Source organism: Phocoena sinus, chromosome 20 (assembly GCF_008692025.1).
Source record: "Phocoena sinus isolate mPhoSin1 chromosome 20, mPhoSin1.pri, whole genome shotgun sequence".
Lineage (NCBI taxonomy): Eukaryota > Metazoa > Chordata > Mammalia > Artiodactyla > Phocoenidae > Phocoena > Phocoena sinus.
Window position 1 is genome coordinate 7,568,945 of NC_045782.1, and position 25,779 is coordinate 7,594,723.

Genomic DNA, 25,779 nt, shown 5'->3' on the forward strand with positions numbered 1-25,779 from the left:
AGAGCACAATGAAATAGTTTCTTTGAAATGCTCTGTAAGCCAGTCTTTTCACCAAAGCTGACCCTCCGTGTGTAATTAGATGTATCATCTGCTTCGGAAATACACTGTATCTTTTCATTTCACGTTCAAAAATTCTCCTACAACATTATTATATGGATATCCCGTAAGTGAGTCACTAAAACGCTACTGAAAGACATTTGGTGGGTCGTTTCCCTCTTTTGTTATGAACAATGCTGCAATAAGCTACCTCGGAGCAAAGTCCTGCCACACTTCACTATTCCCTTAGGCTAAATTCCTAGAAGTGAAAGGATGAGGCTAAAGATACATTTTGATCCGTGAGGCTAAATCACCCTTCATAAACTTGGCACCACGGTGCCCTCCCATCACCAGAGCAGGTGAATGCCTGTTTCCCTAACCCTTTCAACACTGAGAATTACTTTTTGTTTTCTAAAGAGTGTCGATTTAATAAGGTGTTTAAAATGGTATTCTTGTTAGTATTCTTTCTGGATTACTAGTAAGTGTAATACTCCAGAGGCTTACTGCCATTTGTACAAATTCTCTGCATTTCGAGTTCATTTTCTCAGCCCAGTTTTGTATTAGGATCTCTTTTTCAGTGAATTGTAAAAGTTATTGATTGAGGATATTAATCTCTGGTCATCCATGTTAAAAATTTATATTTTTCAGCATTTAGTTTGCCTTATGTTGCTTATAGAGATTTTTGAGGTTTAGACGTTTTCTATTTTTATCCAGTTAAAATCTTTCCCTTTATGATTTCTTGCTTTTGTATCCTATCTAGAAAGCCTTCTTCACCCCAAGATTACACTGATACTGACATGCTTTACTCTAGAACTTTTAGGATTTTTTTATTTTTTTAATGATTATTATATTTTTTTGGCCACACCCCACAGCATGTGGGATCTTAGCTCCCCAACCAGATACTGAACCCATGCCCCCTGCATCAGAAGCGCGGAGTCTTAACCACTGGACCACCAGGGAAGTCCCAAGAATTCATTTTAAAGATACGTTTCATACATTGGGATTTATGAGTTCACAGCATGAAGTAGAAATTTATTATTATTTTAAAATAAATTGCCATTTTCCCAGCACCGTTTACCGATGGACTCGTCCCTTTTCTCATGGATTTATGATCACAACTTTATCATACACAAGTTCTTATGTTTATATTTGAGTGTATTTCTGGACCTTCTACTCAGCTTTCGTGATTTCTCTATTCCTACGCCAGGATCACACTAACGTAAATATCCTGTTTGTTACAATATTTTAAAAATCTGTTAGGGCAAGTCACCCTTCATCACTCTTCTTCTTAAAAACATTCTTGGCTATTAAAAATCACATCCTATCCAATTGAGATTTTTTGAGTAGAATTATGCTAAACTTACAGATTTCAGGGAGAATTGACATTTTACAATTCTGAATCTTGCCCTCCCGGAACATGGTAAGATCTTTAGTGTCCCTTGGGAAAGTTTTACCCTTTAAAAAAAATACCGTCTGTACTTTTATTGCTACGTTTATTTCTGTGTAGTTGATATTTTTGTTGCTGTTCTAATTGGGAGTTTGTTTCCATTATCATTCCAAAACGGACACTCATCGAACACTTAACTACAGGCCAGATTTCCCATTCTATGCTTTTCACTTGCTATGACATGGTTCTGTAATTGCTGAGGCACAGGAAAAGTTACTGACCTTTGTATGTTAATTCTGTAATGGTCTCCCTGCAGAATTCTCGCACCAGTTTTAACAGTTTTCAGCTGATTCTCTACAGGCCCATGTTATGACACAAGGCCCTGAGGAACGCACAGAGGCCCCTCCCACCTCTACCCACCACCTGTTTTCAGGTATACGCTGATCCGTGTACCCGTCTCCCTCGGCTGCCTTGTGACCAAAGGGACGGGTCACTGCTAACTGGTTCTCCCAAGCCCAGACCCTGTGGCCTCAGCCACGCCAGCGCCCCTAGCCAACCACCCTCCTTCCCAAGGGCCACTTTAACGGGCACCTGTGGAAGACAGTGGCTTTTAACTGGCTGTACCTCCATCTCTACCTTGGTTTCAGGTCCCCTGCGGACACACAAGTTTGTCCTCTCTCTTGGTAGGATGTTACCACAGAGTCAGGTGTGTATGTGTGTATACACTTAAGTGCGTGTATATAATATATATATATTTATATATTTTTAAATTACTCTAAATTGACCAACAGCATGACTACTGAGAGGCAGAATGATGATGGGGAGGTTAATGTCACTAGCGGACCCTGAGGCCAGGAGACCTTGGCTGGAATCCCAGCTCACTGACCTCTCTGTGCCTCAGTTTCTCCTATGTAAAATGGGGTAACAGCAGTATCTAGCTCATCTGGGTGGAAGAAATGATTAAATGGCTAAGAATCACAAAGAGTGCTGAGCACATAGCAAGCATTATATAAATGTCATCTCCTCCTTCATGTAGCCAGAATTGATCTATCTTTACTCATGGGTCTGGTCCAAACACTTCCTGGGATAATACTTATCTGACAGCCATTTACTCATACAGCTGATCCCGGACAGCCCTACATCCTGTGTCACACCATCTTTTGAAAACCAATCAGCACTCAAGTCAATTAATAGACCTCCTCCTTACAAGTGGCACAAGCTGCTTACAAGTGTTATGGTCGGTGATCCTAGCTCCCCCCCAATGGACGCACAGGTCCCTTTCTCCTATACCAGGAGTACCAATGGCTCCCTTACCTGGGGCCCAGGGAACCACACCCTCCTCAGATGACTCTAAAAGCATGCAGGCTGTGAGGTCAGACCTTTTCAACGTAACACTAGGCAACACGGCCACGGCCATACGTCTGGAAGGCAACAGAGGGCGTTCGCCATTTCCCCATGTTGGCTGAACTATTTTTGCTTGGCGATGAAGTGGGGAGGTACTAAGTGGCCCCCCAGTCTCAAAAGTCTCCCAGGAAGCAAGAGGTCAGGAAGGCAAGCATGTCCCCCACGGCTGCCCGAGCCCCAGCACCCTGTCCCCAGGGCTCCTGCTCTCCACCCAGTCCACCCCAAACCAACCAGATTCCCTGCACCCTTGCACTCTGACCTCAAAAACTCAACTTTTAAAAAACTGTAGTAAGGGGCTTCCCTGGTGTCACAGTGGTTGAGAGTCCGCCTGCCGATGCAGGGGACACGGGTTTGTGCCCTGGTCTGGGAAGATCCCACATGCCACGGAGCGGCTGGGCCCGTGAGCCATGGCCGCTGAGCCTGCACGTCCGGAGCCTGTGCTCCGCGGCGGGAGAGGCCACAACAGTGAGATGCCCGTGTACAGCAAAAAAAAAAAAAAAAAAATTGTAGTAAAACACACATAAAATTTACGATTTTTAAATGTACAATTCAGTGGCATTAAGTATATTCCCAATGTTACCCATCACCACTCTCTAGTTTCAGAATTTTCTGTCACCCCAAAAGGAAAGCCTGTACCCATCAGTCACTCCCCATCCCTCCCGCCTCCCGGTCCTGGGCAACCACTAATCTTTCTGTCTCTGGACTTGCTTATTCTGGGCATTTCATATAAATGGAATCATACGCTGTGTGGCCTTTTGTGTCTGGCTTCTTTCAATTAGCATATTTTCAAGGTTCATTTAAGTTATAGCATGTGTCAGTACTTATTCCTTTTTATGGCTGCCTGATATTCCATCGTCTGGATATACCGCATGGAGTTTATCCATCCTGCCACCATCCATTCTGTCCCAAAGGTAGACATTGGGCTGTTTCCACCTTTTGGCTATTGTGAAGTCAAGCCCTTTAATTGATTTCCAGTCTTTAACCGAGTCTTACAGTCTGTGAGGCCACCTTGAGCCTTGGGCAGCCCCACCTGTTCCCAATCAAGTTCTTCTCACAAGCCCTCCCTCTAGCTGACTCTCTACACCTGTCCTCATGCAAACCCACATCCCTGGTGAGGAGCTACCAGACTTCAGCTCAGTTCAGCTCAACCCTTCCATACACTGCAGTGTTTGTATTTTCCATGGCGTTCCATTGCTTTAAAAAATTTTATTTCTTTTTGACTGCATTGAGTCTTCATTGCTGTGTGCGGGCTTTTCTCTAGCTGCAGCGAGCAGGGGCTACTCTTTGTTGTGGTGCACAGGCTTCTCACTGCAGTGGCTTCTCTTGTTGCGGAGCACGGGCTCTAGGCACACGGGCTTCAGTAGCTGTGGCTCGCGGGCTCTAGAGCGCAGGCTCAGTAGTTGCGGTGCACAGGCTTAGTCGCTCCGCGGCATGTGGGATCTTCCCCGGCTAGGGCTCAAACCCGCGTCCCCTGCACTGGCAGGCGGCTGCTTAACCACTGCGCCACCAGGAAAGTCCCTCCATTGCTTTTTTTTTTTTTTTTTTTTGCTGTCCGCGGGCCTCTCACTGTTGTGGCCTCTCCCGTTGTGGAGCACAGGCTCCGGACACACAGGCTCAGTGGCCATGGCTCACGGGCCCAGCCGCTCCGCGGCATGTGGGATCCTCCCGGACCGGGGCACAAACCCGCGTCCCCTGCATCGGCAGGCGGACTCTCAACCACTGCGCCACCAGGGAAGCCCCCTCCACTGCTTTTTTACTGAGCACTTAGGATAAGCCCGCCACTGAACCAAACGCTTTACCCAGAGCATCTCATTTAATCCCCACGACAACCGTACACAACAGGGTTATCATGACCCTGGTTCACAGGGGAGGAAACAAGATCAAGCAGAACTCCCAGTTCACTGCCCTTCCCCCCCACCACCCAAACACTCGGCCAGTAGTGCGTTCAACTCTTATCAGCTCGTTTCCTCTACTCACCCAACCTACCCCCTACCCTGGAAAACCAAAGCCTAAAACGAGAACAATCCAAGCTTATCCAGGGGCAGGTCTATAAAAACCCAATAGTCTTCCATGAAACAAATGGAGGTGCTGCGAGGCCACCAGAGGTGACACCTCTCAGCCCACTCCCACCCCACACCTGGGAGCACCTGAGGCGGGGCAGTTCCCGTAGGTTCAGCCGCCAGGCTCCCCCGAACGGCTGCTGGGGGGCCTCAGAAGCCACCCCCACCCCCCGCTGGACCACTGGAGCAGCTGGCAAAGGGCACCACTCGGGACCCCAAAGGGGGTGAGTGCAACTGGGCCAGAGGGTGGCCCCCAGACCCAGGTAGGTGGGGGCGGAGGAGAGGAGCCGGTTGTTCGCTCTCGTACCTGCATCCCGGGTCCAGCTTTCACTCGGACGACAGCCATGCCCCTTCCAGCCAAGGAGGCCAGCGGAAGTCAATGGCTTTCTGGCCCCGCCCAGAGGCGGCCCTTCCTCCCTCACGCGTCTCTGGGGGAGGCTCACGTGGGCTCTCACGTGGGAGCCGTCTACACCAAATGCTATACATCAGGCCCCGCCCCAGCCAGGTGTTAACTGTTTACTGCGTGCCTCTGCTCATGAGGACCTGCAAGGCCCGTGGAAGAAGCTGGTCAGCAGAGGGGGGAGGGGTGCAAGCAGGCGTTTACAAGGAAGGAGAAAGCTTATTAGCAGAAGTTCAATCCTCCCAGGGGAGGCAGGGCGGGGAGGCAGGGCGGGGAGGGCCCTGGACCGTTGGTCCCACCCCGTCATCTTTCAAGGAAGCAGAAGAGAGAAGTCTTTGCTCTGTCCAAGGCCTCACAGCCAGGGGAGAATCAACCCCAGATCTCCCGGCTCCAAGACGGTACTGCTGCTAAACCAAGGGGTCCCCACAAACCAAACAATATGCCCCCCACAAACCAAACTCCAACAGCTACCTCGGAATTGGTGCAGGGCAAGGGAAGGCAGGTGGTGTAGGTCTCTACAACCACAAGTAGATAGGTTTGGAGTCGGTTTGCCCCATCTCCCTCCTGGCCCCAGGGTTCCTCGCCTCCCTACCCCAAGACCGGGTACCAGCCAGCTTAGTGAGCAGGTGGACAGCATTCCCGGAGTGAGCTGGCCCTTCAAGGGGATGGGTTCAGGGTGAGGTTATGTCCATCAGCTTTCAGGACAAATTCTTGGCTTATTAATTCTCCTCTGTTCCGCAGGCAAAAGTAAACAAGCTTTTCTCAGGCAGCCCGGCACGGAGGCCTTCCCTATTCAAACACTGCAAGAATCGACAGGCTTGGAAGTACTGAGCTCCCAGGCCCCCGCTTCCCAGGGGGCCCCCTGGCCTCCTGCCCACAACGTCCCTCCTGCTGAGATGAGGAGAGCAGGGCCTCTTTGTGGTGGCAGACCCCGGAGTCCCAGCGCCCGTAGTCTAGACCTGGCCCGAGTTCTCCAGAAAAAGCATCACAGATCCTGACCATTCGGAGACCCAGAGAAGGTCACAAAGGGTCCGGCCAAGGACACAGCATCCCAGCAAGCATCACACCTGCTCACTTAGCCCCTCTGTGGAGAAAGCACTTTGTTAAAGGGTGTTCATTTACTGTTTGCATCCATTTAAACCATGTTTTTAAACGTCCAGAAAGAAGAAAGGAAATAAACAGTGACAAAATCAAAAGGAGTCAGAAAAGTTAACTAAGAGTTGATAAACACTTTTCAAAGAAAAATGCTACAAGTGTTTGTTAGTTGCCCAGGAATCTTTTGTCTGGTTGAGCGGAGATCGTTGCATGTTTTATACCAGCTTCTTGTGGTGTGTACAGAAATCTCATGAGTTGTTTTTTGCTTCTCCTCTATTGTTTCCATTTGCCCATTTCTAATGTGGAATGAAAAAGCCAAAACCACTGCAAGAAACATAAAGACAAGGTTGCAAGGACCAGAAAGATGGGAGGTGAGAGAGAGAGAGAGAGAGGGTGAAGATATGCCTTGTCCTTGGATGAGCTGTGTTCTCAGCCCCGGTGAGTTCTGATGGGACTCATGTCACAGCAAGGAAGCAAGAATCGCGACTGCATTAACTGGAAGTGTCTTCTCGCTTCAAAAGTGCTCTACCCGAGAGCTGAACTCACTGGGCTGTTCCTTTTATTGTGTTTTTACCAAAGAGCTTCCTCATCCTCCCTCCCAGGCACCCGTCATGCTGCTTCCTTCATCCCCTTTCCAGCACTATTTCTCCTGTAAGTGTCCCCCGGGGCTCAACCAAAGGTGACAGAAGACTCTGCCCAACAACCCAAGACCAAAATATCTTTGGTTTTCCCCAGCGTAGCCTCCAGCACTCCCTGAAATTTTCTGTCCTCTCCTCTTTGAGGGCTGTTTGGTGATGGTGCACATCCAAGTTCTGAATCCGTTTTCTCTCAAGTTCCCAGCGCATGGCCAATATTCAAAAAAAAATCCAGTCTGTTCTAATGTATACAGGTGGGGGCTTCCCTGGCGGTCCAGTGGCTTAAGACTCTGCACTTCCACTGCAGCGGGTGCAGGTTCGATCCCTGGTCAGGGAACTAAGATCCTGCAGGCTGTGCCACGTAGCCAAAAATAAAAATTAAAAAACTAAAGTATTCAAGTGACCACATGGGTGCACAGACCTCCCCAACAGGTGGATCTGGGGAGGAGCAAAGGGGTTCCCAGAGCTGACAGTGATGTCCCTGCAGGGCCCCACTGTCACCATTCCTGCCCCCCATTCCCACTCCCAAGTACCAGTACACAAAAGCCCCATGGGACCGCAGGCCCACGGCGCTGGGTACAGCATGGCCTGCTCTCCTGGTGCCCCCTCCTGCCAGGCTCCGAGCCCTCTCTGTACCCAAAGCCAGGACTGGGTGACCCTTCTTGTACCAAGGACTGGTGACGTCCACGGACGTCACAGCGACATTTTTACTTTCTCACAGTAATGTTTTTAAATGCAGAAATAAAATCCATAGGACTACAAAGGAAACTAATCAACACTGAAATACACTTAACCCAAATCTTTCCAAAAGCCCAGGTTTAGGGTACAGTTACGTAATGTATGTGTTTCCTTATTAATGATTATAAGTCAGGACCTAGCGGCAGGTCTGGTAACTTCCGTCATTCTGAAGCGATTTAGTGAGCGTCAATACTCTTCCATGATAGCTGCACCGACTCTAACGTGATGTGGAAACGGCTGGGACTTCTGCTGGTGGCCAAATCACTGATGTCGCTGGCCTGGCTATGGTTTGTGGCCCATCTTTGCAATAAAGGAAACTCTTTTTTTTTTTTTAGGTCGCACCACACAGCATGCAGGGTCTTAGTTCCTCGACCAGGGATCGAACCCGCACCCCCTGCGGTGGAAGTGCGGGCTCCTAACCACTGGACCACCAGGAAAGTCTTTTTTTTTTTCCAGGAAACTCTTGATTTCAGTTAGAAGGAAGGGACAGTGAGGGGGTGAGTCTCTTCCCGTCCCGATTCATGCCCTCCCCCAATTCTGTTTGTGGACCCCAGTGCTCGAGAATGCCTTTCTCATCCCCACCACCCGTCTCCTTCCTCCTCTGCAACCCCGAAAGGAGTCACCCCCAGCTCAGGTGGCCCTGGACTGGAAGGCAGCTTCTTACCCTCGCTGGCTGAGCAAGAGGAATGTGGCTTTGAGGGTCCCAGGCTTGGGAGACAGGCTAGCCTTAGGCACCATTCTTGGAAGGGACATCGCAGAAAAATGCCCTGTGGCTCCATCATCCTCAATCCAGCCCAGGGGTACCACTTATACCAACCAGCACCCTGATGCTGGTTCAGGGGAGTCTGGCCCCTCTAACCCCCTTCCCCAGGCCCCACCCCACCCTACGGCAAAAGCAGGAAGGCAGCAAAGGGGGAAGCCTACCTTCGGGCTCCTCCACGCTGCTGGCTGCAGTGGTCGGCGGTGCTACGGGGATCTCTTTGTGGGGTTCAGGATGGGAGGAAGGGGAAACAGTAAGAACATGTTAGAGAAGAACAAACACAGTGTGGACTCCTCCCAGCCTTCCTGGGCCCTCCCTCCCAGCCCCACTCCTCGCCCCAGCAGAGGACAGTCAGGGAGGAAGGGAAAGCCGGCGTGAGGGCCCGGGCACCCTACCTGTTCTCTTCTGGAAGCCATCCCTCCACCTGGCAGGGACAGGAGCGAGGGGAAGGCAGGACCCTGACCCCTCTGCTGTCTGCGTGTTGTTGACTCACCTCGGCCCCTGGGGCAGGGAGAGGGGTCCCTAGGGCCCCCTGCTCATCACGATGGGGCTGCGTGGCCCGGTCTGACCTTGACTCACTGGCGGGGAAGGGGGTCCATGGCAGGGGTGGCATGTGAGGGGCTGGGAGGTGTCTTCCATGTGCAGAGAGGGGCCTGCACCCCCGGCCCAAGTTCCCCCGGGCTCACATGTCACATCTCACAAGCTAAGGCATTTTCTCGGCGGGCAGAAAAGACTGACAGTACAGAAGACCGTAGGGCCTGACAGAAGCATGTGCTTTTTTGTGACCATTCCTCTCCTACCTAGAAGGGCAACTAGTTTCTCTACAAGCTCCCACCCGGTGCTCAGAAAAGGTGAGGAACTTCAGCCAGACTCCGGGAAGACCCAGGCTTCACGTCTCCGGCTTCCTTTCTAGACGAGGCCAAACCACGAGCCGAAAGTCCCTGAGGGACAGGGGCTCACCTCCCCTGCTGAGTGACCATGTGAACAGGGGGTCACAGAGGCCTCCACGAATCCCACTGATTCTGGCCACCATCTGACTATTAGGGGTAAGACCTCCCTCGGACCCCCAGACTCTAGGTCAGCTGCGATCTGAGGCTTGGGGGGGGGGGTCGAGATGGAATACCCGGGCCTGGGGGCAAACGTGAGGGTCCCCCACAGAAGCCAGCCTCTGCACCTTCAGAAGGAACAGGCAGAAGACCCAGCCCTCAATCCGGAGTCAAATCTTGCTCTCTGGTGATTTTATCAGCGACAACAAGCCACAGGTGCCCCGTCACAGCAGCTCGTTAAGAAGCCGGGCCTCCTAGCAGGCCCTCTCTGAGCCTTCCTGAGCTACCTGGCCCAGCAGGAACATTCCAGAGAGAAATCCAGACGGCCCAGCCTAATCTTACAAGTCCAGGAATGGGGCTGGGGCCAGTGGCCATGGAGGCACCCTGGCTGCCCAAGCCCAGCTCCTTAGGCCTGGCTCTGGGACGTGAGCACAGGGCCCCGGGGCTCCCAGAGCTGTTGCAAATCAGACACAAGTGTCCGAGGCACTGTCTGGGCACCTGTAGCCTGATGCCGGCAGATGGAGACCCGGGTCCTCAGGTCCTTGGTGGCAACGCTCTCCCCAGCATCAGCCCGCCCTTTGCGAGAGGAAGGGAGACGGTACAGAGCATGTTGCAAAGTGACAGTTCCAGTCTCCCAAGGTTTCTGTCCCTAATCCTGAAACATCAGCTGCACGTCAAGGCCTTTCCCCCTGGGGATTTGAAATGTTGGTTTCAGCCATTTCTGGGAAACCCAACAGCTCCTGACTCCCTTTAAAAGGGAGACCTCACTTGCTCCCTTCATGTTTCCGTAAGCCCAGATGGTGGTGCTAATTTCCTCCCAGCTTTCTAAAAATGTTCACCGTACAGCTTTTTGGATGGACGGAAAAGAAAGACTCTTGCAAGCTGTGAGACCCTGACAATTAGATGTCGTGAAAACTCATTTCAACCTTCTCTGCCCTGGATGGATACAAGCTCAATTTCCCGTGGCTTGAATTTACGTTATCCGCTGTTACTGGACCCCTGCCAACAAGGAAACATCTCCTGGTGTAGAAACTGATCAGAAAAGCTGCTGGAACCCACACGGCTCGGCGTGTCCTGGACGTGAGGCTGCACCCGAGTCGGGCAGCTGAGGTGTTGGGGGTTTAAGGCTCCTGCCCGGTGTGAGAACATTCCCTGCAAGATCTAGGGGGTCACTCCAAGAAGCCCAAGCAGCTGCCGGGCTGAGGGGTCCCCACCCTCCTGCTTCTGCCTCGGGTTGTTTGTTCCAAGCCCCTTGTGCCTGACCTGAGAAGCCAGTGCCCACCCAGAGCTACAGGACGCTGGAAAACCACAAGCAGGGGTCGGCCGACTTCTCCTGCCAAGGGCCAGCTCGCAGAGATTTTAGGCCCTGCAGGTCGTAGGGTCTCTGTTGCAACTATTCAATTCTGCCATTAGAGCCCCAAAGCAGCCACAGGTAGCACGGGCACAAGTGGGCATGGCTGGTCCCATAAAACTTTATTTATGGACACTGAACTTTTCCTTTCATATCATTTTCGCATGTCATAAACTAGTAATCTTTTAATTTCTGTTTCAATCATTTTAAAAAGGTTAACAAGAAACCCAAAACCCCATCGAGCCACATAAAAACAGGCAGTGGGCCAAATCCCCGAGCAGAGTGTGCTAACCCCTGCTCCAGAAAAAAAGCCTTATCCTTGGTGTCTGCCTAGTAGGCTAGGATTCACGCGTTCTTCCCCCTCCTTTCTGGGTGCGGGTCAGCCCTGCACATGGAATCAACGAGGCTGAGGCCACGGGGCCAGCACCCAACCAGGCCTGACTTCCATCCAGGGCTAATCCAGCTCATAACACCTACGCAATCCTACCAGTTGTAAGATGTTAAAACTCTTCCGAGCCAAGGCCTCTGAGCGACCCCCCCACCTTGCTCACGCCCCGCCTCAAGTTCCAGCAACTAAGGGGCCGACAGCTGGCCTGCCAGGGCCTCTAGGACCCTCATGGAGGGCTGCCACCCTTCCGAAGGGCGCATGGGAGCCGTGCCGGCTTCTCTCAGAGGCCTTGTGGAGTCCGTCCTTTCAGTTCTGAATCTGCCAGGGGCTGGGGATCCTGGAATTCCAGCAGCAGCAGTGGCAGCCCCTGACCCAGGCCCCGGCCCAGGGTCATGGTGGAACATGGGAACAGGACCTGGGCTGAGGAGAGGGGCTTGCTTCCCCCCATCACCCCACACCCTGGGAGCAGGAGACTCTTTTCAGGACAGAGAGCCACAAATGGGCTGGCTCTGCGGAGACCCCCGCAGCCTTGGGGGTCTCACACGGGCTCCCCGAGCGCAGAGGGCCACCTCAGGGAGCACCACCCCCACTGGGTGCGGGTGACCCGTGTCCGGGAAGGGCCCCCCAGCCCCGAGCCCGCACCCGACCCCAGCCTGCAGGAGGAGGGTGCCCTGGCATACTTATGCAGGGGGCGATGGGGGAGCGGCTCTGTTGGTAGCCCTTGGCACAGCGGTTGCAGGTGATGCCGGTCACACCATCCTTGCAGGGGCACTGGCCCGTGGTCTGGTTGCAGGTTTTGCCAGCGGCGCCCACAGGGTGGCAATCGCAGGCTGTGGAGAACACACGACAGGGGGGTCAGAGGCGGGGGTGGGGGTGGGGAGTGGCCAGAGCACACCCTCCCCCCAGGGTCCTCCCCACCCAGTGGCGTCCCGGACCCCATCCCAGGGGAGCCAAGCCCGTACACATTCCAGAAGCTGACCACCTGCCTACCTGGAAACAGGGGAATGAGAATCAGAACGGGCTGACTTGAAAGGACTGTCGGGGGGGGCAAGGGTGAAGTGCGGGAGCCCTTCCGAAGCCCCGGGAGGAACAGCCCACGGGCTGAGCGTGAGTGCAGGAGTCAGAACTGGGGGTACGCCTGCCCCTCACAGGCTGCTTTGTGCCCTGTCACTCCTCTGCCCCAGCCAGCTCCTGACCCTCTGGGTGGGAAGGACAGAGTGTGGGACGTGATGGAGCCCCGGGGTTTGCCAGGTCAGGGGAGTCACCGAGCGGGTGTGACCTCCCCCGCAGGCTGCGGCCTCCACTCTGCTCTGTCCATCCACCCTGACTGGCAGCCAGGCGGAGTCTGAGACACAGGCTTCTGGATCACAAAGCCCGTCAACTGTAGCGCTAGGAAGAGTCACAGCGATCATGGAAAGACCCCGATTTAATGCGAAGACTCGAAGGTGAAGGAACACCCAGGACCTTGCAGCAAAGGAATGGCCGAGCTGGGAGGTGCCGCGAGGCCCTGATTCTTAGGCCAGCCGCTGCTGTACCCCACATCCCTCCTCCTAATTTGGACCGGGCTGAAGAGCTGGGATTGCCCACCCTATCACACTGCACCCTGAGGCTCCCTCCCTGTGTTCCAAGGACCCAATCCCAGTGATGGAATGGCCAGAGGAGTTTGAGGGAACATCCCCCCCTATTACGGACTGAATGACTGTGTCCCCGCCTGCAGGTTCATATGTTGAAGCCCTAACTCTCAATGTGATGGCATTAGGAGGTGGGCCCTTCCCTTGGGAGGTAATTAGGTTTATTTATTTATTTTATTTAAAAAAGTATTTATTTATTTTTGTTCGCTTTGGGTCTTCATCGCTGCGTGCGGGCCTTCTCTAGTTGCATTGAGCAGGGGCTACTCTTCGTGCGCGGACTTCTCACTGCAGTGGTGGTTTCTCTTGTTGCGGAGCATGGGCTCTAGGCGTGCGGGCTTTAGTAGTTGCGGCACACGGGCTCTAGAGCGCGGGCTCAGCAGCTGTGGCGCACGGGCTTAGTTGCTCCGCGGCATGTGGGATCTTCCTGGACCAGGGTTTGAACCCGTGTCCCCTGCATCGGCAGGCAGATTCTTAACCACTGCGCCATCAGGGAAGTCCCCGGTAATTAGGTTTAGATGAGATCATGATGGGATTAGCACCCTTATGAGAAGAGGAAGGAGAAAAGTTATCTCTCTACACAGCAAGAAGGCAGTGGTCTGCAAACCAGGAAGCAACTGTCGTCAGACACTAAATCCGCAGGCACATCGATCTTGGACTTCTCTGCCTCCAAAACTGTGAGAAATACCTGGTGTTGAAGTCACCGGTCTACGGTGTCTTGCTTTGTCAGCTAGTGGAGTAAGATTGCCACCAACTCCGCGATGCTCGGGCAAGAACTGTGGGACCTGCAGACACAGGTCACCTGCCGCCCTGGACCTAGGCGGTGGACTCGGCACGGGCAGGGCAGTGGGGGCAGGATGAAGGAGGCCAAAGTTCTCCCCGGATCCCTGGGGCGCCCCTTGCCCTCCCCTCTCCCTCTCCCCAGGGAAGCCTGGGGCGGGTGGAGAGTCGTCTGCAGGAGGGCATCCTGCAGCAACTTCACTTGGTGCCAGAGTTGCTCTGTTTCTATTCCCAGTGGGAAAAAAATATGCTAGGGAATAAGTGAGAGCAGAGCTCCCCAAAGAGCTAAACTAGCACCTCCCCAGCTGCACTGCTCAGCGTGAGGGCAGGAGGCCGTGGGCGAAGATGTGGCCTCTCCCAGCCGGCCTCGGGCCCAGGAGTGGCTGAGGAGGAGAGTTAGCAAGAGAAAGGAGGAGTGGGGAGGGGGCAGAAAGGAGAGGAATGTGAGGAATTGTTTGTCAAAGTTGTGTCTGGACATGTGAGAGCTTCTGGAAACTCTGGGAGCGGGGGTCCTGGCCACGGGGTGCTCTGTGTCAGGTTAGAGGACGGCAGGGACCACAGGCCTGGGGGAGGACGTGGAACTGTCCCAGTCCTGCCCCTGTAGACAGCAGCAAATCTTTCTGTTAGAAACTTGTCTAAAATCTACGCTAATTTCAAGCTCATTTCCTATTGGTTTCTTCTTCTTCTTCTTCCCTTTTTTCACTCAGTCCTGATGCATGTTGTGAATGATGACGTGAGGAGTGGATGGTGGGAGATGACCTCTGACCTTAGATCCATCCCTGTGATGGGAAGGGTGACGGGGCACGCACAGCGTCTCTGAGCTGGCCTGGCGACAGCAGAGGGCCACAGCACAGGACCCTGGCGTCCCAAGCCCCTGCCGCGGCTGTGGGCACCAGGCAGATGTGGAGTCCCGAGGCTCCTGCCAGCTGACCTCGCTTGGCCGGCCTCGCAAGCCTGTTGGTAATCCTAAAACCCGGGCCAAAACGTCCTCCCCTCCGTGCTGACAGAGCACAGCTGCGTGCCAGTAACTTCTGGGCCTTGGACTTGGCTGGGAGATCACCAAAGGTTGCTTGGTCCCTGGAGGGTCAGAGCCAAGTCACCCGCAGGCCCACGTCGTCTTTACCGAGGCAGGAGCCAGCCTGGAGCAGAATCTGGGGGGAGCAGCGTGGATCGCCCTCACCCGAGGCCCTTCGAAGCTGGTGACTCCTTAACCCCCCAGGCTGGTGGGCTGCCGGGCACCACCTGAGGTCAGCAGAGCTGCGGGCCACCCTGGGTGATGGCAAGGCAGAGCGTCTGCTTCATGGAGCAGGCACACCCTTAGGGCCATCCTTTGGGCGCTTCGCTGTGTGGTTTCCACATCTTTCTCCCGGGATTCCGCAAAGATGCTGACCGACTGGCCCTTCGTCTCACAGAGGCAGCAGGCTGACTGTGCTTCCTCGAAAACCACTGTTCCAGGAAGAGAAGCCAGCAGGGTCCCACAGGGTGGGGGGCCTCAGAAGGCTACTCAGGTCACCTCCAGGGCGGTGGGACCATCCCCAGGGGTGGAGCGCTCCTGCAACACTGGCCTGCCACCCGGACGCCTGGGAACACCTGAGCACATCCACTCTCCCATATGTAATGCTTCTTGCCCTCACATCAGCCTGTGAAATCAGCAAGACCCTACAGAGGAGGCCACGGACCGGGAGACAGAAAGCACCTGATCTCTGAGCACGTCACCGAGGGCCCTCACCCTCTAGACTGCCCCTCTGCGCTTCCTGTTCTGCAAGGAGAAATACACACTTCCCTGTTAAAACTAAGGCCAGGTGACATCCCTTACGTGCAGCTGAATGCAGTCCCAACACAGAGACTTGCATTGCACTCATTCTCAATTCCAAGCTAAACGGCCCCAAAGTAAAGACTTTTCCCAAAAGCCCATGAATAAGGAAAACCTAACTTATACCCTCTGTGCAAAGAAGGGTGAGCTTCAAGGTGTGAGGAGACCTGATGGATGACAACAGCCCACAGAGGATCCTCTATAGCCTTGGACCAGGGAATCCAGCTACCGGTGTCATAGGAAGGGGGCCTGAGCTGCCCACATAGGAGGCCCCAGCCCTGGTCCTTAGGGAGAGAAAGGCAAAGGGAACCTGCCATATCCCTACAACCCCCAAACACACCCAGACACACAAACACACGTAGATTCCTACAGGCTCTCACACACGCACACACACACAGTGCCACAGTGGGCAGGGGAGCAGATGGGGACAAGCTGAGCTGGGAGGATGCAGATGTGAGGCAAGTGGAAGTCTCTTCCTTGGCAGGAGGTCTGGTTAAGGGGACAAAGTGAGAGCCTCTCTGATTCTTCCGAGAACGAGGTCTGGGTCCGAATGTCTTTTGCCACAAGAAGCCCATTTGGTGACTCCCGTTTCCTGGGAAGTCAGCAACTCCTTTACAGAGGAGGTCAGGCCCTTCCCCGGCAGGTCACCCGTGTGCACGCAGCAGGCAGCACCTGGTCCTGGGAAACAATCTACTGGAGGGTTTTTCCATGAAGAGGAAGGTGAGACCAAGCGGAAGCCCAGGCCCCTGAGAAGGTGGCCGGATTAGGTTTCTCACGAACACGTGGGCTGGAGGGCCTCCTGGCACAGAGGAGAACACAGACTGTCCTTGCTCTGGGTCATCGGCCAGAAACGGACAGCTCAGGACACACAGATGGTTTCAGATGAGTGTCAAGAGACCCAGGTCTGACCCTGCCCTGCCCGTAATGCTGTGTGACCCTGAGCTAGTGCCTCACTCTTTCTGAGCCTCGGGTGACTCATCTCTAAGGCAGGAGGTCTATAACTTGCACTAAAGTTGCTTCCAACTCAACAGGCTAAGATCCAGGGCAGTGGCCTGTCCCCTGGGCCCGTCACCCCGACTGCCACAGTCCATTGCAGCGTCCTGGCCCAGGAGTCTAGGAAAATGCTCTTGCTGGCGGGCACACACCAGGCCCTGCCTCCACACCCATGGGCCACCCCACCCGACACCATGACCTGCTGCACTGGGCCAGAATCTCCTCTCTGAGATTCGGGTCGTCAGCTATGAGAAGTGTATCAGGGTTGCTGAGAGCCCCTGCAAAGCTGACCTGGAAGGCAGGCCGGTGAAGCAGTTATCAGGACCCCCGTGATGGCCAGGGTCCCTCTCAGCTCTGATCCCTGGTTGCTGGTCCCGAGCAGCTGCCTTTCCTGCTCTCTCTGACACTCTCTGTCCTGGATCCCTGAAGGCCCACAGCTCCCATAAGGAGGAGAGGCATGCCTGGGGCTGGCCCCTCTCCACTGCAGCTCAAGCCCTGGCTCTGGAAACCCATTCTGGGTTCCTATCAGGACATCTACCTGCTTTTCCTGAGGACCCGGCTCCAGGGGCCCTCAAATGGCAGTGATCCCAGGACACATGCATGTGGAGGAGAGGGGAGTGGGCCTGGCACCCAGACCCTCTGGAGCAGCTCCAGACAGGAGGGGGAGAGAAAACCACCACAGCACCGAACCTCACCTCAGATGTCTTCACTGCCACCACCCAGGCCTCCAGCCAGTTGTGAGCTCGTTTTATGAACTGAATGATGTCCCCCCCCAGAATTCAAATGTTGGAGTCCTAACCCCAGTCCCTCAGGATGTGACTGTACTCAGACAGGCTCTTTAAAGGGGTGATTAAGGTAAAATTCAGTCACTGGAGTGGGCCTCAATCCAGCATGACTGGTGTCCTCGCAAGAAGAGATGAGAACACAGACACACCCAGAGGGAAGGCCACATGAGGACACAGGGAGAAGACGGCCGTCTTCAAGCCAAGGAGAGGCCTCAGGAGGAAACAGGCCTGCGGCCACCTTGGTCTTGTGCTTCCAACCTCCAGAGCAGTGAGAAATAAATGTCTGCTGTTTGAGCTCCAGGCCTGTGGTACATTGCTCTGGACCCCTGAGCACACTCACAGCTTGTGTGCAGCCTCAGGAAAGCGTCTTCTTCCCGAGGGGCTCGGCCCAGGCGCGTCCCGGGCCTCAGGAGAAGGCAGACTGTCCTGCCACTCGACCAACCAGCCTGGGGGCCCTGTCACGCCTCGGCTCCCCTGTGGAAGTCGCTGCCTCTGCTGGGGGATGGAAGCTTTCTCCAGGTAGGCCGCGTCTCTGAGGGCCCCTGACACCCCAGCAGGCCGGCGGAGCAGATATCAGGACCTCCGTGACGGCTAGGGTCCCTCCCAGCTCAGATCCCACAACAGTTCCTCACTGACCCATCCACCTGAGGGCCATCTGCAAAAGGGCGGCCCACGCGGGCCTCAGGCGGGGAGCGTGCTGGGTGCCCAGGCTGAGCGGGAGGCTGGCACCGGGTCAGAGGAGCGAGGCTGCACCGTGAGCTTCTCCAGGGGCCCTGCCCATGGGCGGCCTCGTCCTCGCCCGCCCCGTGCGTGCGGAGAGCCTGCCATTCCCGTCCTTTAAGAAGAAAGTGCCGAACGCCAGGTGCTGGATGCAGCCCTTCCCAGCCAGGGTCTGACGGAAATGCCCCTTCCAGTGCCCACAAGGCCTCGGGGCTGCAGAGGAGAGCGTCAGGGAGAGAAACCGCCCGGCCCTGAATCGGGGACACTGCCATCAGTGAGCATCGTTAGAGACGGTCAGGGGGTCCCTGGGACTCCAAGGTCTGCAGCCTACAGGCCCGAGGTCGTCCTCTGCCCGTGGCACTGGGTTAGGGTGAAACACCCTTCTCTGCTTGGAGTGACACTTGTCTGTGTACCTGGACACCATCCACAAAGAAAGCGGGGGCGGGCGGGGCCCTGTTACGTGGACCAGGCTGAGCTCCTGCTGCTGTGGGGGGAGGCGGGGGGGGGGGGGGAGAGGTGGGGGGAGGGGAAGGGAGAGCAGCGTGCTCTGTGCCGGTGAGGGTTTGTGCGTGAAGACAGAAAGGGCCAGAATCTTCAGAGAAAATCAAGTCCAGATCCAAAGGCTTCCCATGTCTCTTGCATGTGTGCTGGGCCTCTTTGGGGAAGCCTGGTGGGACCCCCCAGAGGTGGCGCTTGGGGGAAGGACACATGTCAGGCACTAAGGGGTGTTCTCCGCTCCCCAGTAGGGTAAAGAGGATGGACCCCGAGAAGAGCAACGTGGAGGCTGGCCGAGATGGCTGGGGACTCCCGAAGGGAAGGGACTCGGGTAAGGTGCAGACAGTGGGTGGGGCTCGGAGAGGCGGGCTGGGGGCGGGGCAGGGAGAAGGAGTGAATGCTGACCCCAGGGGGACTGGTCCCTTTGTGAGCTCAGAGCCATGAGGAATGGGAGACAGGGGACCAGGAGGTCCAAAGTCAGCATCACAGGGCCCTACGGAAGCAGCTCGTCATCGCCATCATCATCATCATCATTTCATTCACACACGGTCAAGTTCGCTTTCTGTGGCGTCCAGTCCTACGGGCTTTATCACACGCACAGGGTCCTGTAGCCACTACCACACTCAGGACACAGAACAGCCCAAGTCTCCCAAGCATCCCCCGTCCCCCTCCTTTGCAGTGAGGCCCCCGTCCCCACTCCTGGCAGCCCAGGATCTATTCTCGATCCCTACAGCTTTTCAGACCATCTTATTCCGGGATGTACCCTATGTAAAATATATGGAGGTACCGCATGTTCGGTGAGGTCACACAGTAGGTAATCTTTTGAGATTGGCCTCCTTTACGCCCAACGAATTTGAGATGCGTCCATGTTGCTGTGTCAGTCAACAGCACGTTTACTTGCATTGCTGCGTCGGATTTCACGGTACGGGTGCACCACTGGCTGTCCATTCACGCACTGAAGCATAGTTGGGTTGTTTCCAGTTTTTGGCAGTTGCGAATAACGCTGTTATCAACATCCATGTGCAGGTTTTGGTGTGAACACAGATTTCGTTTGTCTGGGATAAATGCCTAGGGGAGGCATTGCTGAGTATTACGGCAGGTCTATGCTTAACTTTGTAAGACACTGACAAATGTTTTCCGGAGCAGCTGTGCCATTCTGAATTCCCCAGCCGTGTGCGAGAGTGCCGGTTGCTACACACCCGCGCCAGTGCTTGGGACTGTCAGGACTTTTTATTTTCAACATTCTAATAGGCGGGTAGTGGCATCTCGCTGTGGTTTTAATCTGCATTTCCCTAATGCAGACAGATGATGGTCTGGGTATTTATTTGCCATCCCTGGATCTTTGCTAAGTAGCTGTTCAAGTATTCTGCCCCTTTCTAGCTCAGTGGTTGGTTGTCTTATCGTGGAGTTCTGAGAGTCCTCTACACAGCCTGCATTCAAGTCCTTGGTCGGATATGCGATGCACAAATGTTTTCTCCCATCTGCGGCGTGTCTCACAGCAGGAGCTTCTTACAAGGTAAGCCAGACGCATCACTCCAGTCACTTGATCCTCAGCCCCCCAGTGGCACCCACTGCTCTTGGAACGGGCCCCCTCCTCTCTGCCCTCGTCGCCTCCCTTCTGACAGAGAGCCCTCCGACCCTCACCTGCTTCCAGGCAATGGTACTGCTCCTCCCTCAGTGCCCCCCTGGCTGTTTGCTCCTCACACCCCAGGTCTCATCTCAAAGTCCATCCCATCCCCAGAGGTCCTCCCGGGATGCCCTGTAGAGCAGCTTCCCCCTCCCCTCCCCTGCCGCCAGTTACTCTCTCTCCTTCCACCTTATTTATTTCCTCCATGTACCTCACCACAGTCTGTAATCATCCTCTGCTTACTTCTTCTTCTCTATCGTCAACCTCCCTCCAGAACACAAGCTCCAGGGGTACGTGTCTGTCCTGGTCACCACCGTACCCCCAGTTCCACGTGGAGCAGGCGATCCATGAACATGGGCTGAATCAACGCACACGCTCAGAGCCAATGTGCCGCCCTCTCCGTGGGGAAGAGGCCGTTTCACGGACCCTGTGACTCTGGAGGAAAGTAGGAGGGGCACAAAGCAAAGACCTTCCCCTCACAACCGAGGTCACTCCCCACTCCTAAATTCTCCGTGCTAATGAGGGGGCGAGGATAATTTAAATCCACAGATTAATCCACAAGCTTCATCTCAGCTGTCTGGGTCCGCCTCCTCCGAGGCTCTGCTTTTCTTTCTCCCAGCAGTTGCTAATGAGGCACAAAAGAAGAAACATTTCAAGCTGCACGACCTCTCTTTCAGATCAAGGTGCAGACGGCAGGAAGTGGAAAGGGGGAGCCCCATCATCCCGAACTGGATTACGACCCTCCGTGATGTAGTTAACTATAGTCTTCCTGCACCTGATTTACAGCTGAGGCGAAAGGCACAGGTCCTACAGGTCGTTCCGTGTGTGTGTGTGTGTGTGTGTGTGTGTGTGTGTGTGTGTGTGTGTGTGTGTGGTCTGCATGCACAGGCTCAGGTAGGCGGGCAGGGGCTGGACAATGCAGTGGGGGAGGTGCTGGAGCACCTGATGACCAACAGTGAGGACCAGTTCGGGCCTCGCATCCACCTTTCAGCCCCAGACCCATCGGGAGCCCCTCAGATGCGGCAGGTCTTTCTTAGCAGCACCTTCAGAACCGCGTCCGGATGCACACAGCCCTTCCCCACCTTCTCCGCTCAGGGCCTCCGCCTGCTGGCTGCCGGACACCCATCTCTGCCGTTCCAGTCGTTTGCCAGTTTTGCTCCCAAAGCGTGTAAATCCTTTATCAAGGGTGTGCAACGGCGTTAGGGCAAATGCCTGGGGCCCTGCCCGGTCTGGTGGGAATCGGTCTTCAAGTGCACGTGTCCCAGGGCTGAGACTCTCAGGGGAGAGGGGCCGGCTGTCCCATGCACCACACTCACCGAAAGAACTAAGGCCACGGGGAGCCAAAGGGATGGTCTCCATCCACTCGGCGTGCACGCTGGCAATGGCAGGGGCTCTGGTTACTCTCTTTTTCTCCTCTTGTACTAATAATCATAACAGCTCACCAGTATGGCGTGCACGCCATGTGCTGGGGACCTCCTCTGCATCATCTCATTTAATCGACACCATAACCCTAAGAGGGAGGAGGGACTATTATTATCCCCATTTTCAGATGGGAAAACTGAGGCACCGAAGACTAAATACCTTGCCTTGAGGTGGAATCTGAACCCTGGTCTCAATAACTCCAAGTTCCATGCTTTTAAAAGCTCTTCATCCCTAGCCCGTGGCTGGGGTAACCTGCTGCTCTTTCAGTAGCAGAAGGTATTTCCCAAGTAAAAATGCCCCTGTTAACTGGGGGCCTGCAAACATCAGGAGGCTTTTCTGTTCGGACCGGGGACCCCGGGCATCCTCTAGGAGAGTTCATGTAAAATCAGGATGAGAGCAAGCTTCAGACACAAGGAGATTGACACCCAGGGAGGTGAAGAAACTGGCCAAGTAGGCCCAGGGGAATGAGACGGAGGGCTGGGCCTGAAAGACCCCACTTCAGAGCAGGGCACCACAAGGGCCAAGTCACAAGATGGGAGACTCTCTTCATTTGTAAAGACCTTAGGAGAAAACCACCTCCACCCGATTTCCTGGCTCTGCCAGCTTTTCCAAGTTCCCGGGTCACAAACTTCACTTACACAAGACATTGTCCTATTGGATCAGGGACCCATAATTTTTTTTTAATTTATGATTTTTTTTTTTAAAAAAAGAGGATGTGTTATGTGGAATGTCAAAGCTGTATGGGGCTCAGAGACCGTAAATCTGAATATGATATCATAGATGAGGAGACCAAGGTCCAGGGAGGTCCCATGACTTGCGTGATACTCTCCGGGCTTTGAGCCTGGAGCAAATCTGGAGATCAGGATTCTGACCCCCACGTTCCCAGGGAACAAGGAAGGCTGCACCAACACAGGCCACAGCTGGAGCTGAGCCCTTCCATGAGGATTTCCTCTCCTCTGACTGTCTCTCTCGCTGTGGGTGCTGGCTTTGTGGTCCCTGCCCTCTAAGCTGGGAGCCGCTCCAGCCACTGAGAACCTTCCTGCCAAGATGACCAAGGCTTTTCCCTATACCTCCCAAGATGATACTAGGAAAAGGAAATGTGACGAGGAGCCCACACATCGAAAGGGCATCTCTGAGGCTTTTGTCCGCTGCATGGACACTAGCTTAGAGTCAGGAAGGGGTGGAGGTCCCAGGTTCCTAGCTGTGCAGTGACTAAATCCTCAGACCACCAGATCTAGACATACACACATGTATACACACACACACACACACACACACACACACACACACAATGAAGCAGTAATGACTGTCCAATCCCAGCCTTCATCTGGACACTGGAGCATCAGACTGTATAACTAAGCTCCCAGCCGTACCAGCAAGATTTAAATTTTCACAATTTTAAACACACACACCCCCCCTCTGCCCAGTTTTCATCAAGAGAGCCATTAAAACATAAGGCTCTCCCCTCTAAAGAATAAATCCTAGGTCACCTGTGAATATCCCCTTTCTCAACACAAGAGCAGGTCACTCTACTCATTTTTCTCCCACCGCCCTGGTTCTCAGCCTTGGCTACACATCAGAGTGGCTGGGGAGGCCAGGGCGTGGCCCAAAATGATCGATTCCTCCCCAGCCCTTGGCAGAGCTGCTGGAAGAAACAGGGGTGGATGGGAGCGGCAAGCAAGCCCTGGCAAAGCTGGTGTGGACCATCTCAGGCTTCTGCCCACTGCTACCCGCATCTTCTGAGGACTCGGGCACCTCTTAGCAGCCTGCGATCAGCCATGGTGACCGTGGACTTGAAGGGGGCAGGTCAACGAGGAAACGAAGCAGGCCGCTCTGAGCGGGGGCGCTAGATGCGGTGGGTAATTCTTCATTCTCATCACAATTCGGTTCACGGGAGCCTCCTGGAATGTCTTTATCCATCACAGATGGTTTGGGGAGATGATAAATTAATAGCGTTTAAAGGGAGGCATGGCCGAAATGGTTAAATGGTAGCGTCTTCTTGGCCGGCTCTAAAGAGAAAGGGCCCCCAAGTCCATAAAGACGACAAATGGTAAACAAAACCGCCTATCTTTTGACAGATTCCAGAACGAGTATCATTCACACACCCTTCCGCAGAGAAAGGGGAGAAATTCATCTCGCCTGACTTTGTATAGGACAACAGCCCACGCCATAATAAGGCCTTCCCAGTGCTGTGAAATCGCGCTGAATAGCGGAGAGGGCAGCTGCCTGCTCCCTGGGCATGTTGATTACAGCCCTTTGTGTGCACCGGCCCTGCCAGCCCCAGTCTGGTAAGCTAGGCGAGGGGAGAAAGTACCCCGCAAATTTGTTGCTATGAAACTTCCCAAATGGGGGAACGGCATAATGACGTTTGGGACGGAATACCCTTGCTCCAAGCTGTCCTTGTCTGGGTCCACCCTGCTCTCAACTGAACAAGGTCGGGAGTCAGCCAATCACCAGCAGTGTATGGGTGGCCTCAGCCCCTGCCCGGGGCTCCTCCCAGACCCTAGGAAGTCGGGTGGGGGGTGGGGGTAAAGGGGCCCCAATAGCCATTCCCAAGCACCCTCAGGTCAACGGCCAACTTGAGTCAAGAGGCACTGCTGGTTTGTCCCATTTCCCCCATGAAATGCATCTGAAACAGAGCAAAGAAGTGCAGCCTTCACCCGAGAGCTACAATGGGGCCAGGGCTGGGGGTGACTCCACATCTCCATGATTTTGGAAGCCCCTGAGAGCAAACCATGCCGGGACCAAATGCTTCCACTAAGGGAGCCATTTCCTTAAACCATCCGGCCCTGGGAAGACAAGACAGTGGACTCCTCGGGGGCGGAGTGATGGAGAGACACCTGTCTGAAGATCTCAAGGGTACACATCCCCCTGCCAGCATCTGAACTCCTACAGCTGGTTCCCACCAAGATCTCAGGGTCTTTCTTTGGTGGGGGAACTGTGGATTCAAAGTTCCCACATCCCCTAAGGGGGTGACACCAGGAAAAAAAGAGCTGAGGGGAAAGATCTGGAACTTTCAACAGATGACTCCCCTCGCCAATGAAATGGCAAGACCTTTCAGGTCACATTCTTCTTCTCACCAATCAGAGAGCAGATCTTTCAGGCATTGTATGTTCTCACCAATCACAAAGCAGGGCCCTTCAGGCAATGCTCTGCCTCACCAATCAGGAGGCAGAATCTTTGAAGCACTGTCTTTCCTCACCAATCAGTAGGAACTGAGAGTCCCACCCTTTCCTGCCACATTTCCCCAGAAGGATAAGTAAGTGTCCTTCTGAGCAGATTCCATCCTCACATTTTCTCCTCTTCCATGGGTTCTTCTCCCAGCGTTACCACCAAAGCAGTTGCTGTCCAGGGCTGGGAGAAAGGACCCAGCCACCGAGGCTGGCCAAAGCATTTGAAATGAGACAGGACCACACCCTCATCTGCCTGCATCTGTCCCCCCTGGAAACCAGCAAAGGAAGCCGGCAGCTCCACACCATTTAACTAGAGTGGCAGAGCCCTGCAGGATGACCTGCAGGTTCCCAGGACCCCGTGGCCTCCTGACGGCTGGCTCCCAGCAGTGAAGGGCCACACACGGCTCTCATCCCTCCCCACGGCAACAGAGGAAAGGGAGAGCAGGCAGATGGCAAGGTGACCAAGGCCCTGCTCCTTCCTGACCCTCCAGGGGACATGCCTTTCCTGCTCTGACAGAAGAAACTGGTATGGCAGGAAGTGACCACTGCCTTTCCAGACACAGCCCAGACCTTCTCATCTGCGGGCCCAGGGCTGCCCACCCGACTGGCCCCTGTTGATTAAATTTTCTTGGCCAAATCCCCACGAAATCTTTGTGCAACCAGTTGTTTACAAGACCCTGACTTCAATTTCTTCAGTAGAAGAGAGACAACAAACAACTTGGGCACAAGGCGTTGGCTACCTTCCAACTACGTTCTCTGAAAACCCAAAGCCCTCCTTCCATGGTGCCCCTGCCTTCCTGCCACCGTAGACGTTTCTTGGATTCCCTTTGCCCAGGTCACTTTCTCAGTCCCTGCTCGAAGTCTCCTGGGGGATTCTCACCTGATCAGTTGTTCTTTAATGTGGAAACAGCCCAGCTACCTTTACGCTTAAATTTCTCTCGGCAACCACCAGAGGCAGCCTTAAGCCCACGGATCTGGAAGGAGAGCTTGCTTGTGTGTTGGAAGCCATCCTATTCATCTCTGCTCATTTGGAATCCAAGGGA

The 25,779-nt window shown here is 54.3% G+C and overlaps 1 protein-coding gene across 1 annotated transcript in view; it reads right to left on the minus strand.

Moving 5' to 3' along the window:
• Nucleotides 1-25,779, minus strand: part of NTN1 (netrin 1) — a 185,510-nt gene that overhangs the window by 40,142 nt on the left and 119,589 nt on the right. The window contains exons 4-5 of the mRNA XM_032617341.1: nucleotides 11,981-12,130; nucleotides 8,680-8,733 (exon numbers count right to left, since the gene is read on the minus strand). Of these exons, the coding sequence (XP_032473232.1) occupies nucleotides 8,680-8,733; nucleotides 11,981-12,130 (204 nt within the window). The remainder of the gene's footprint in view (nucleotides 1-8,679; nucleotides 8,734-11,980; nucleotides 12,131-25,779) is intronic.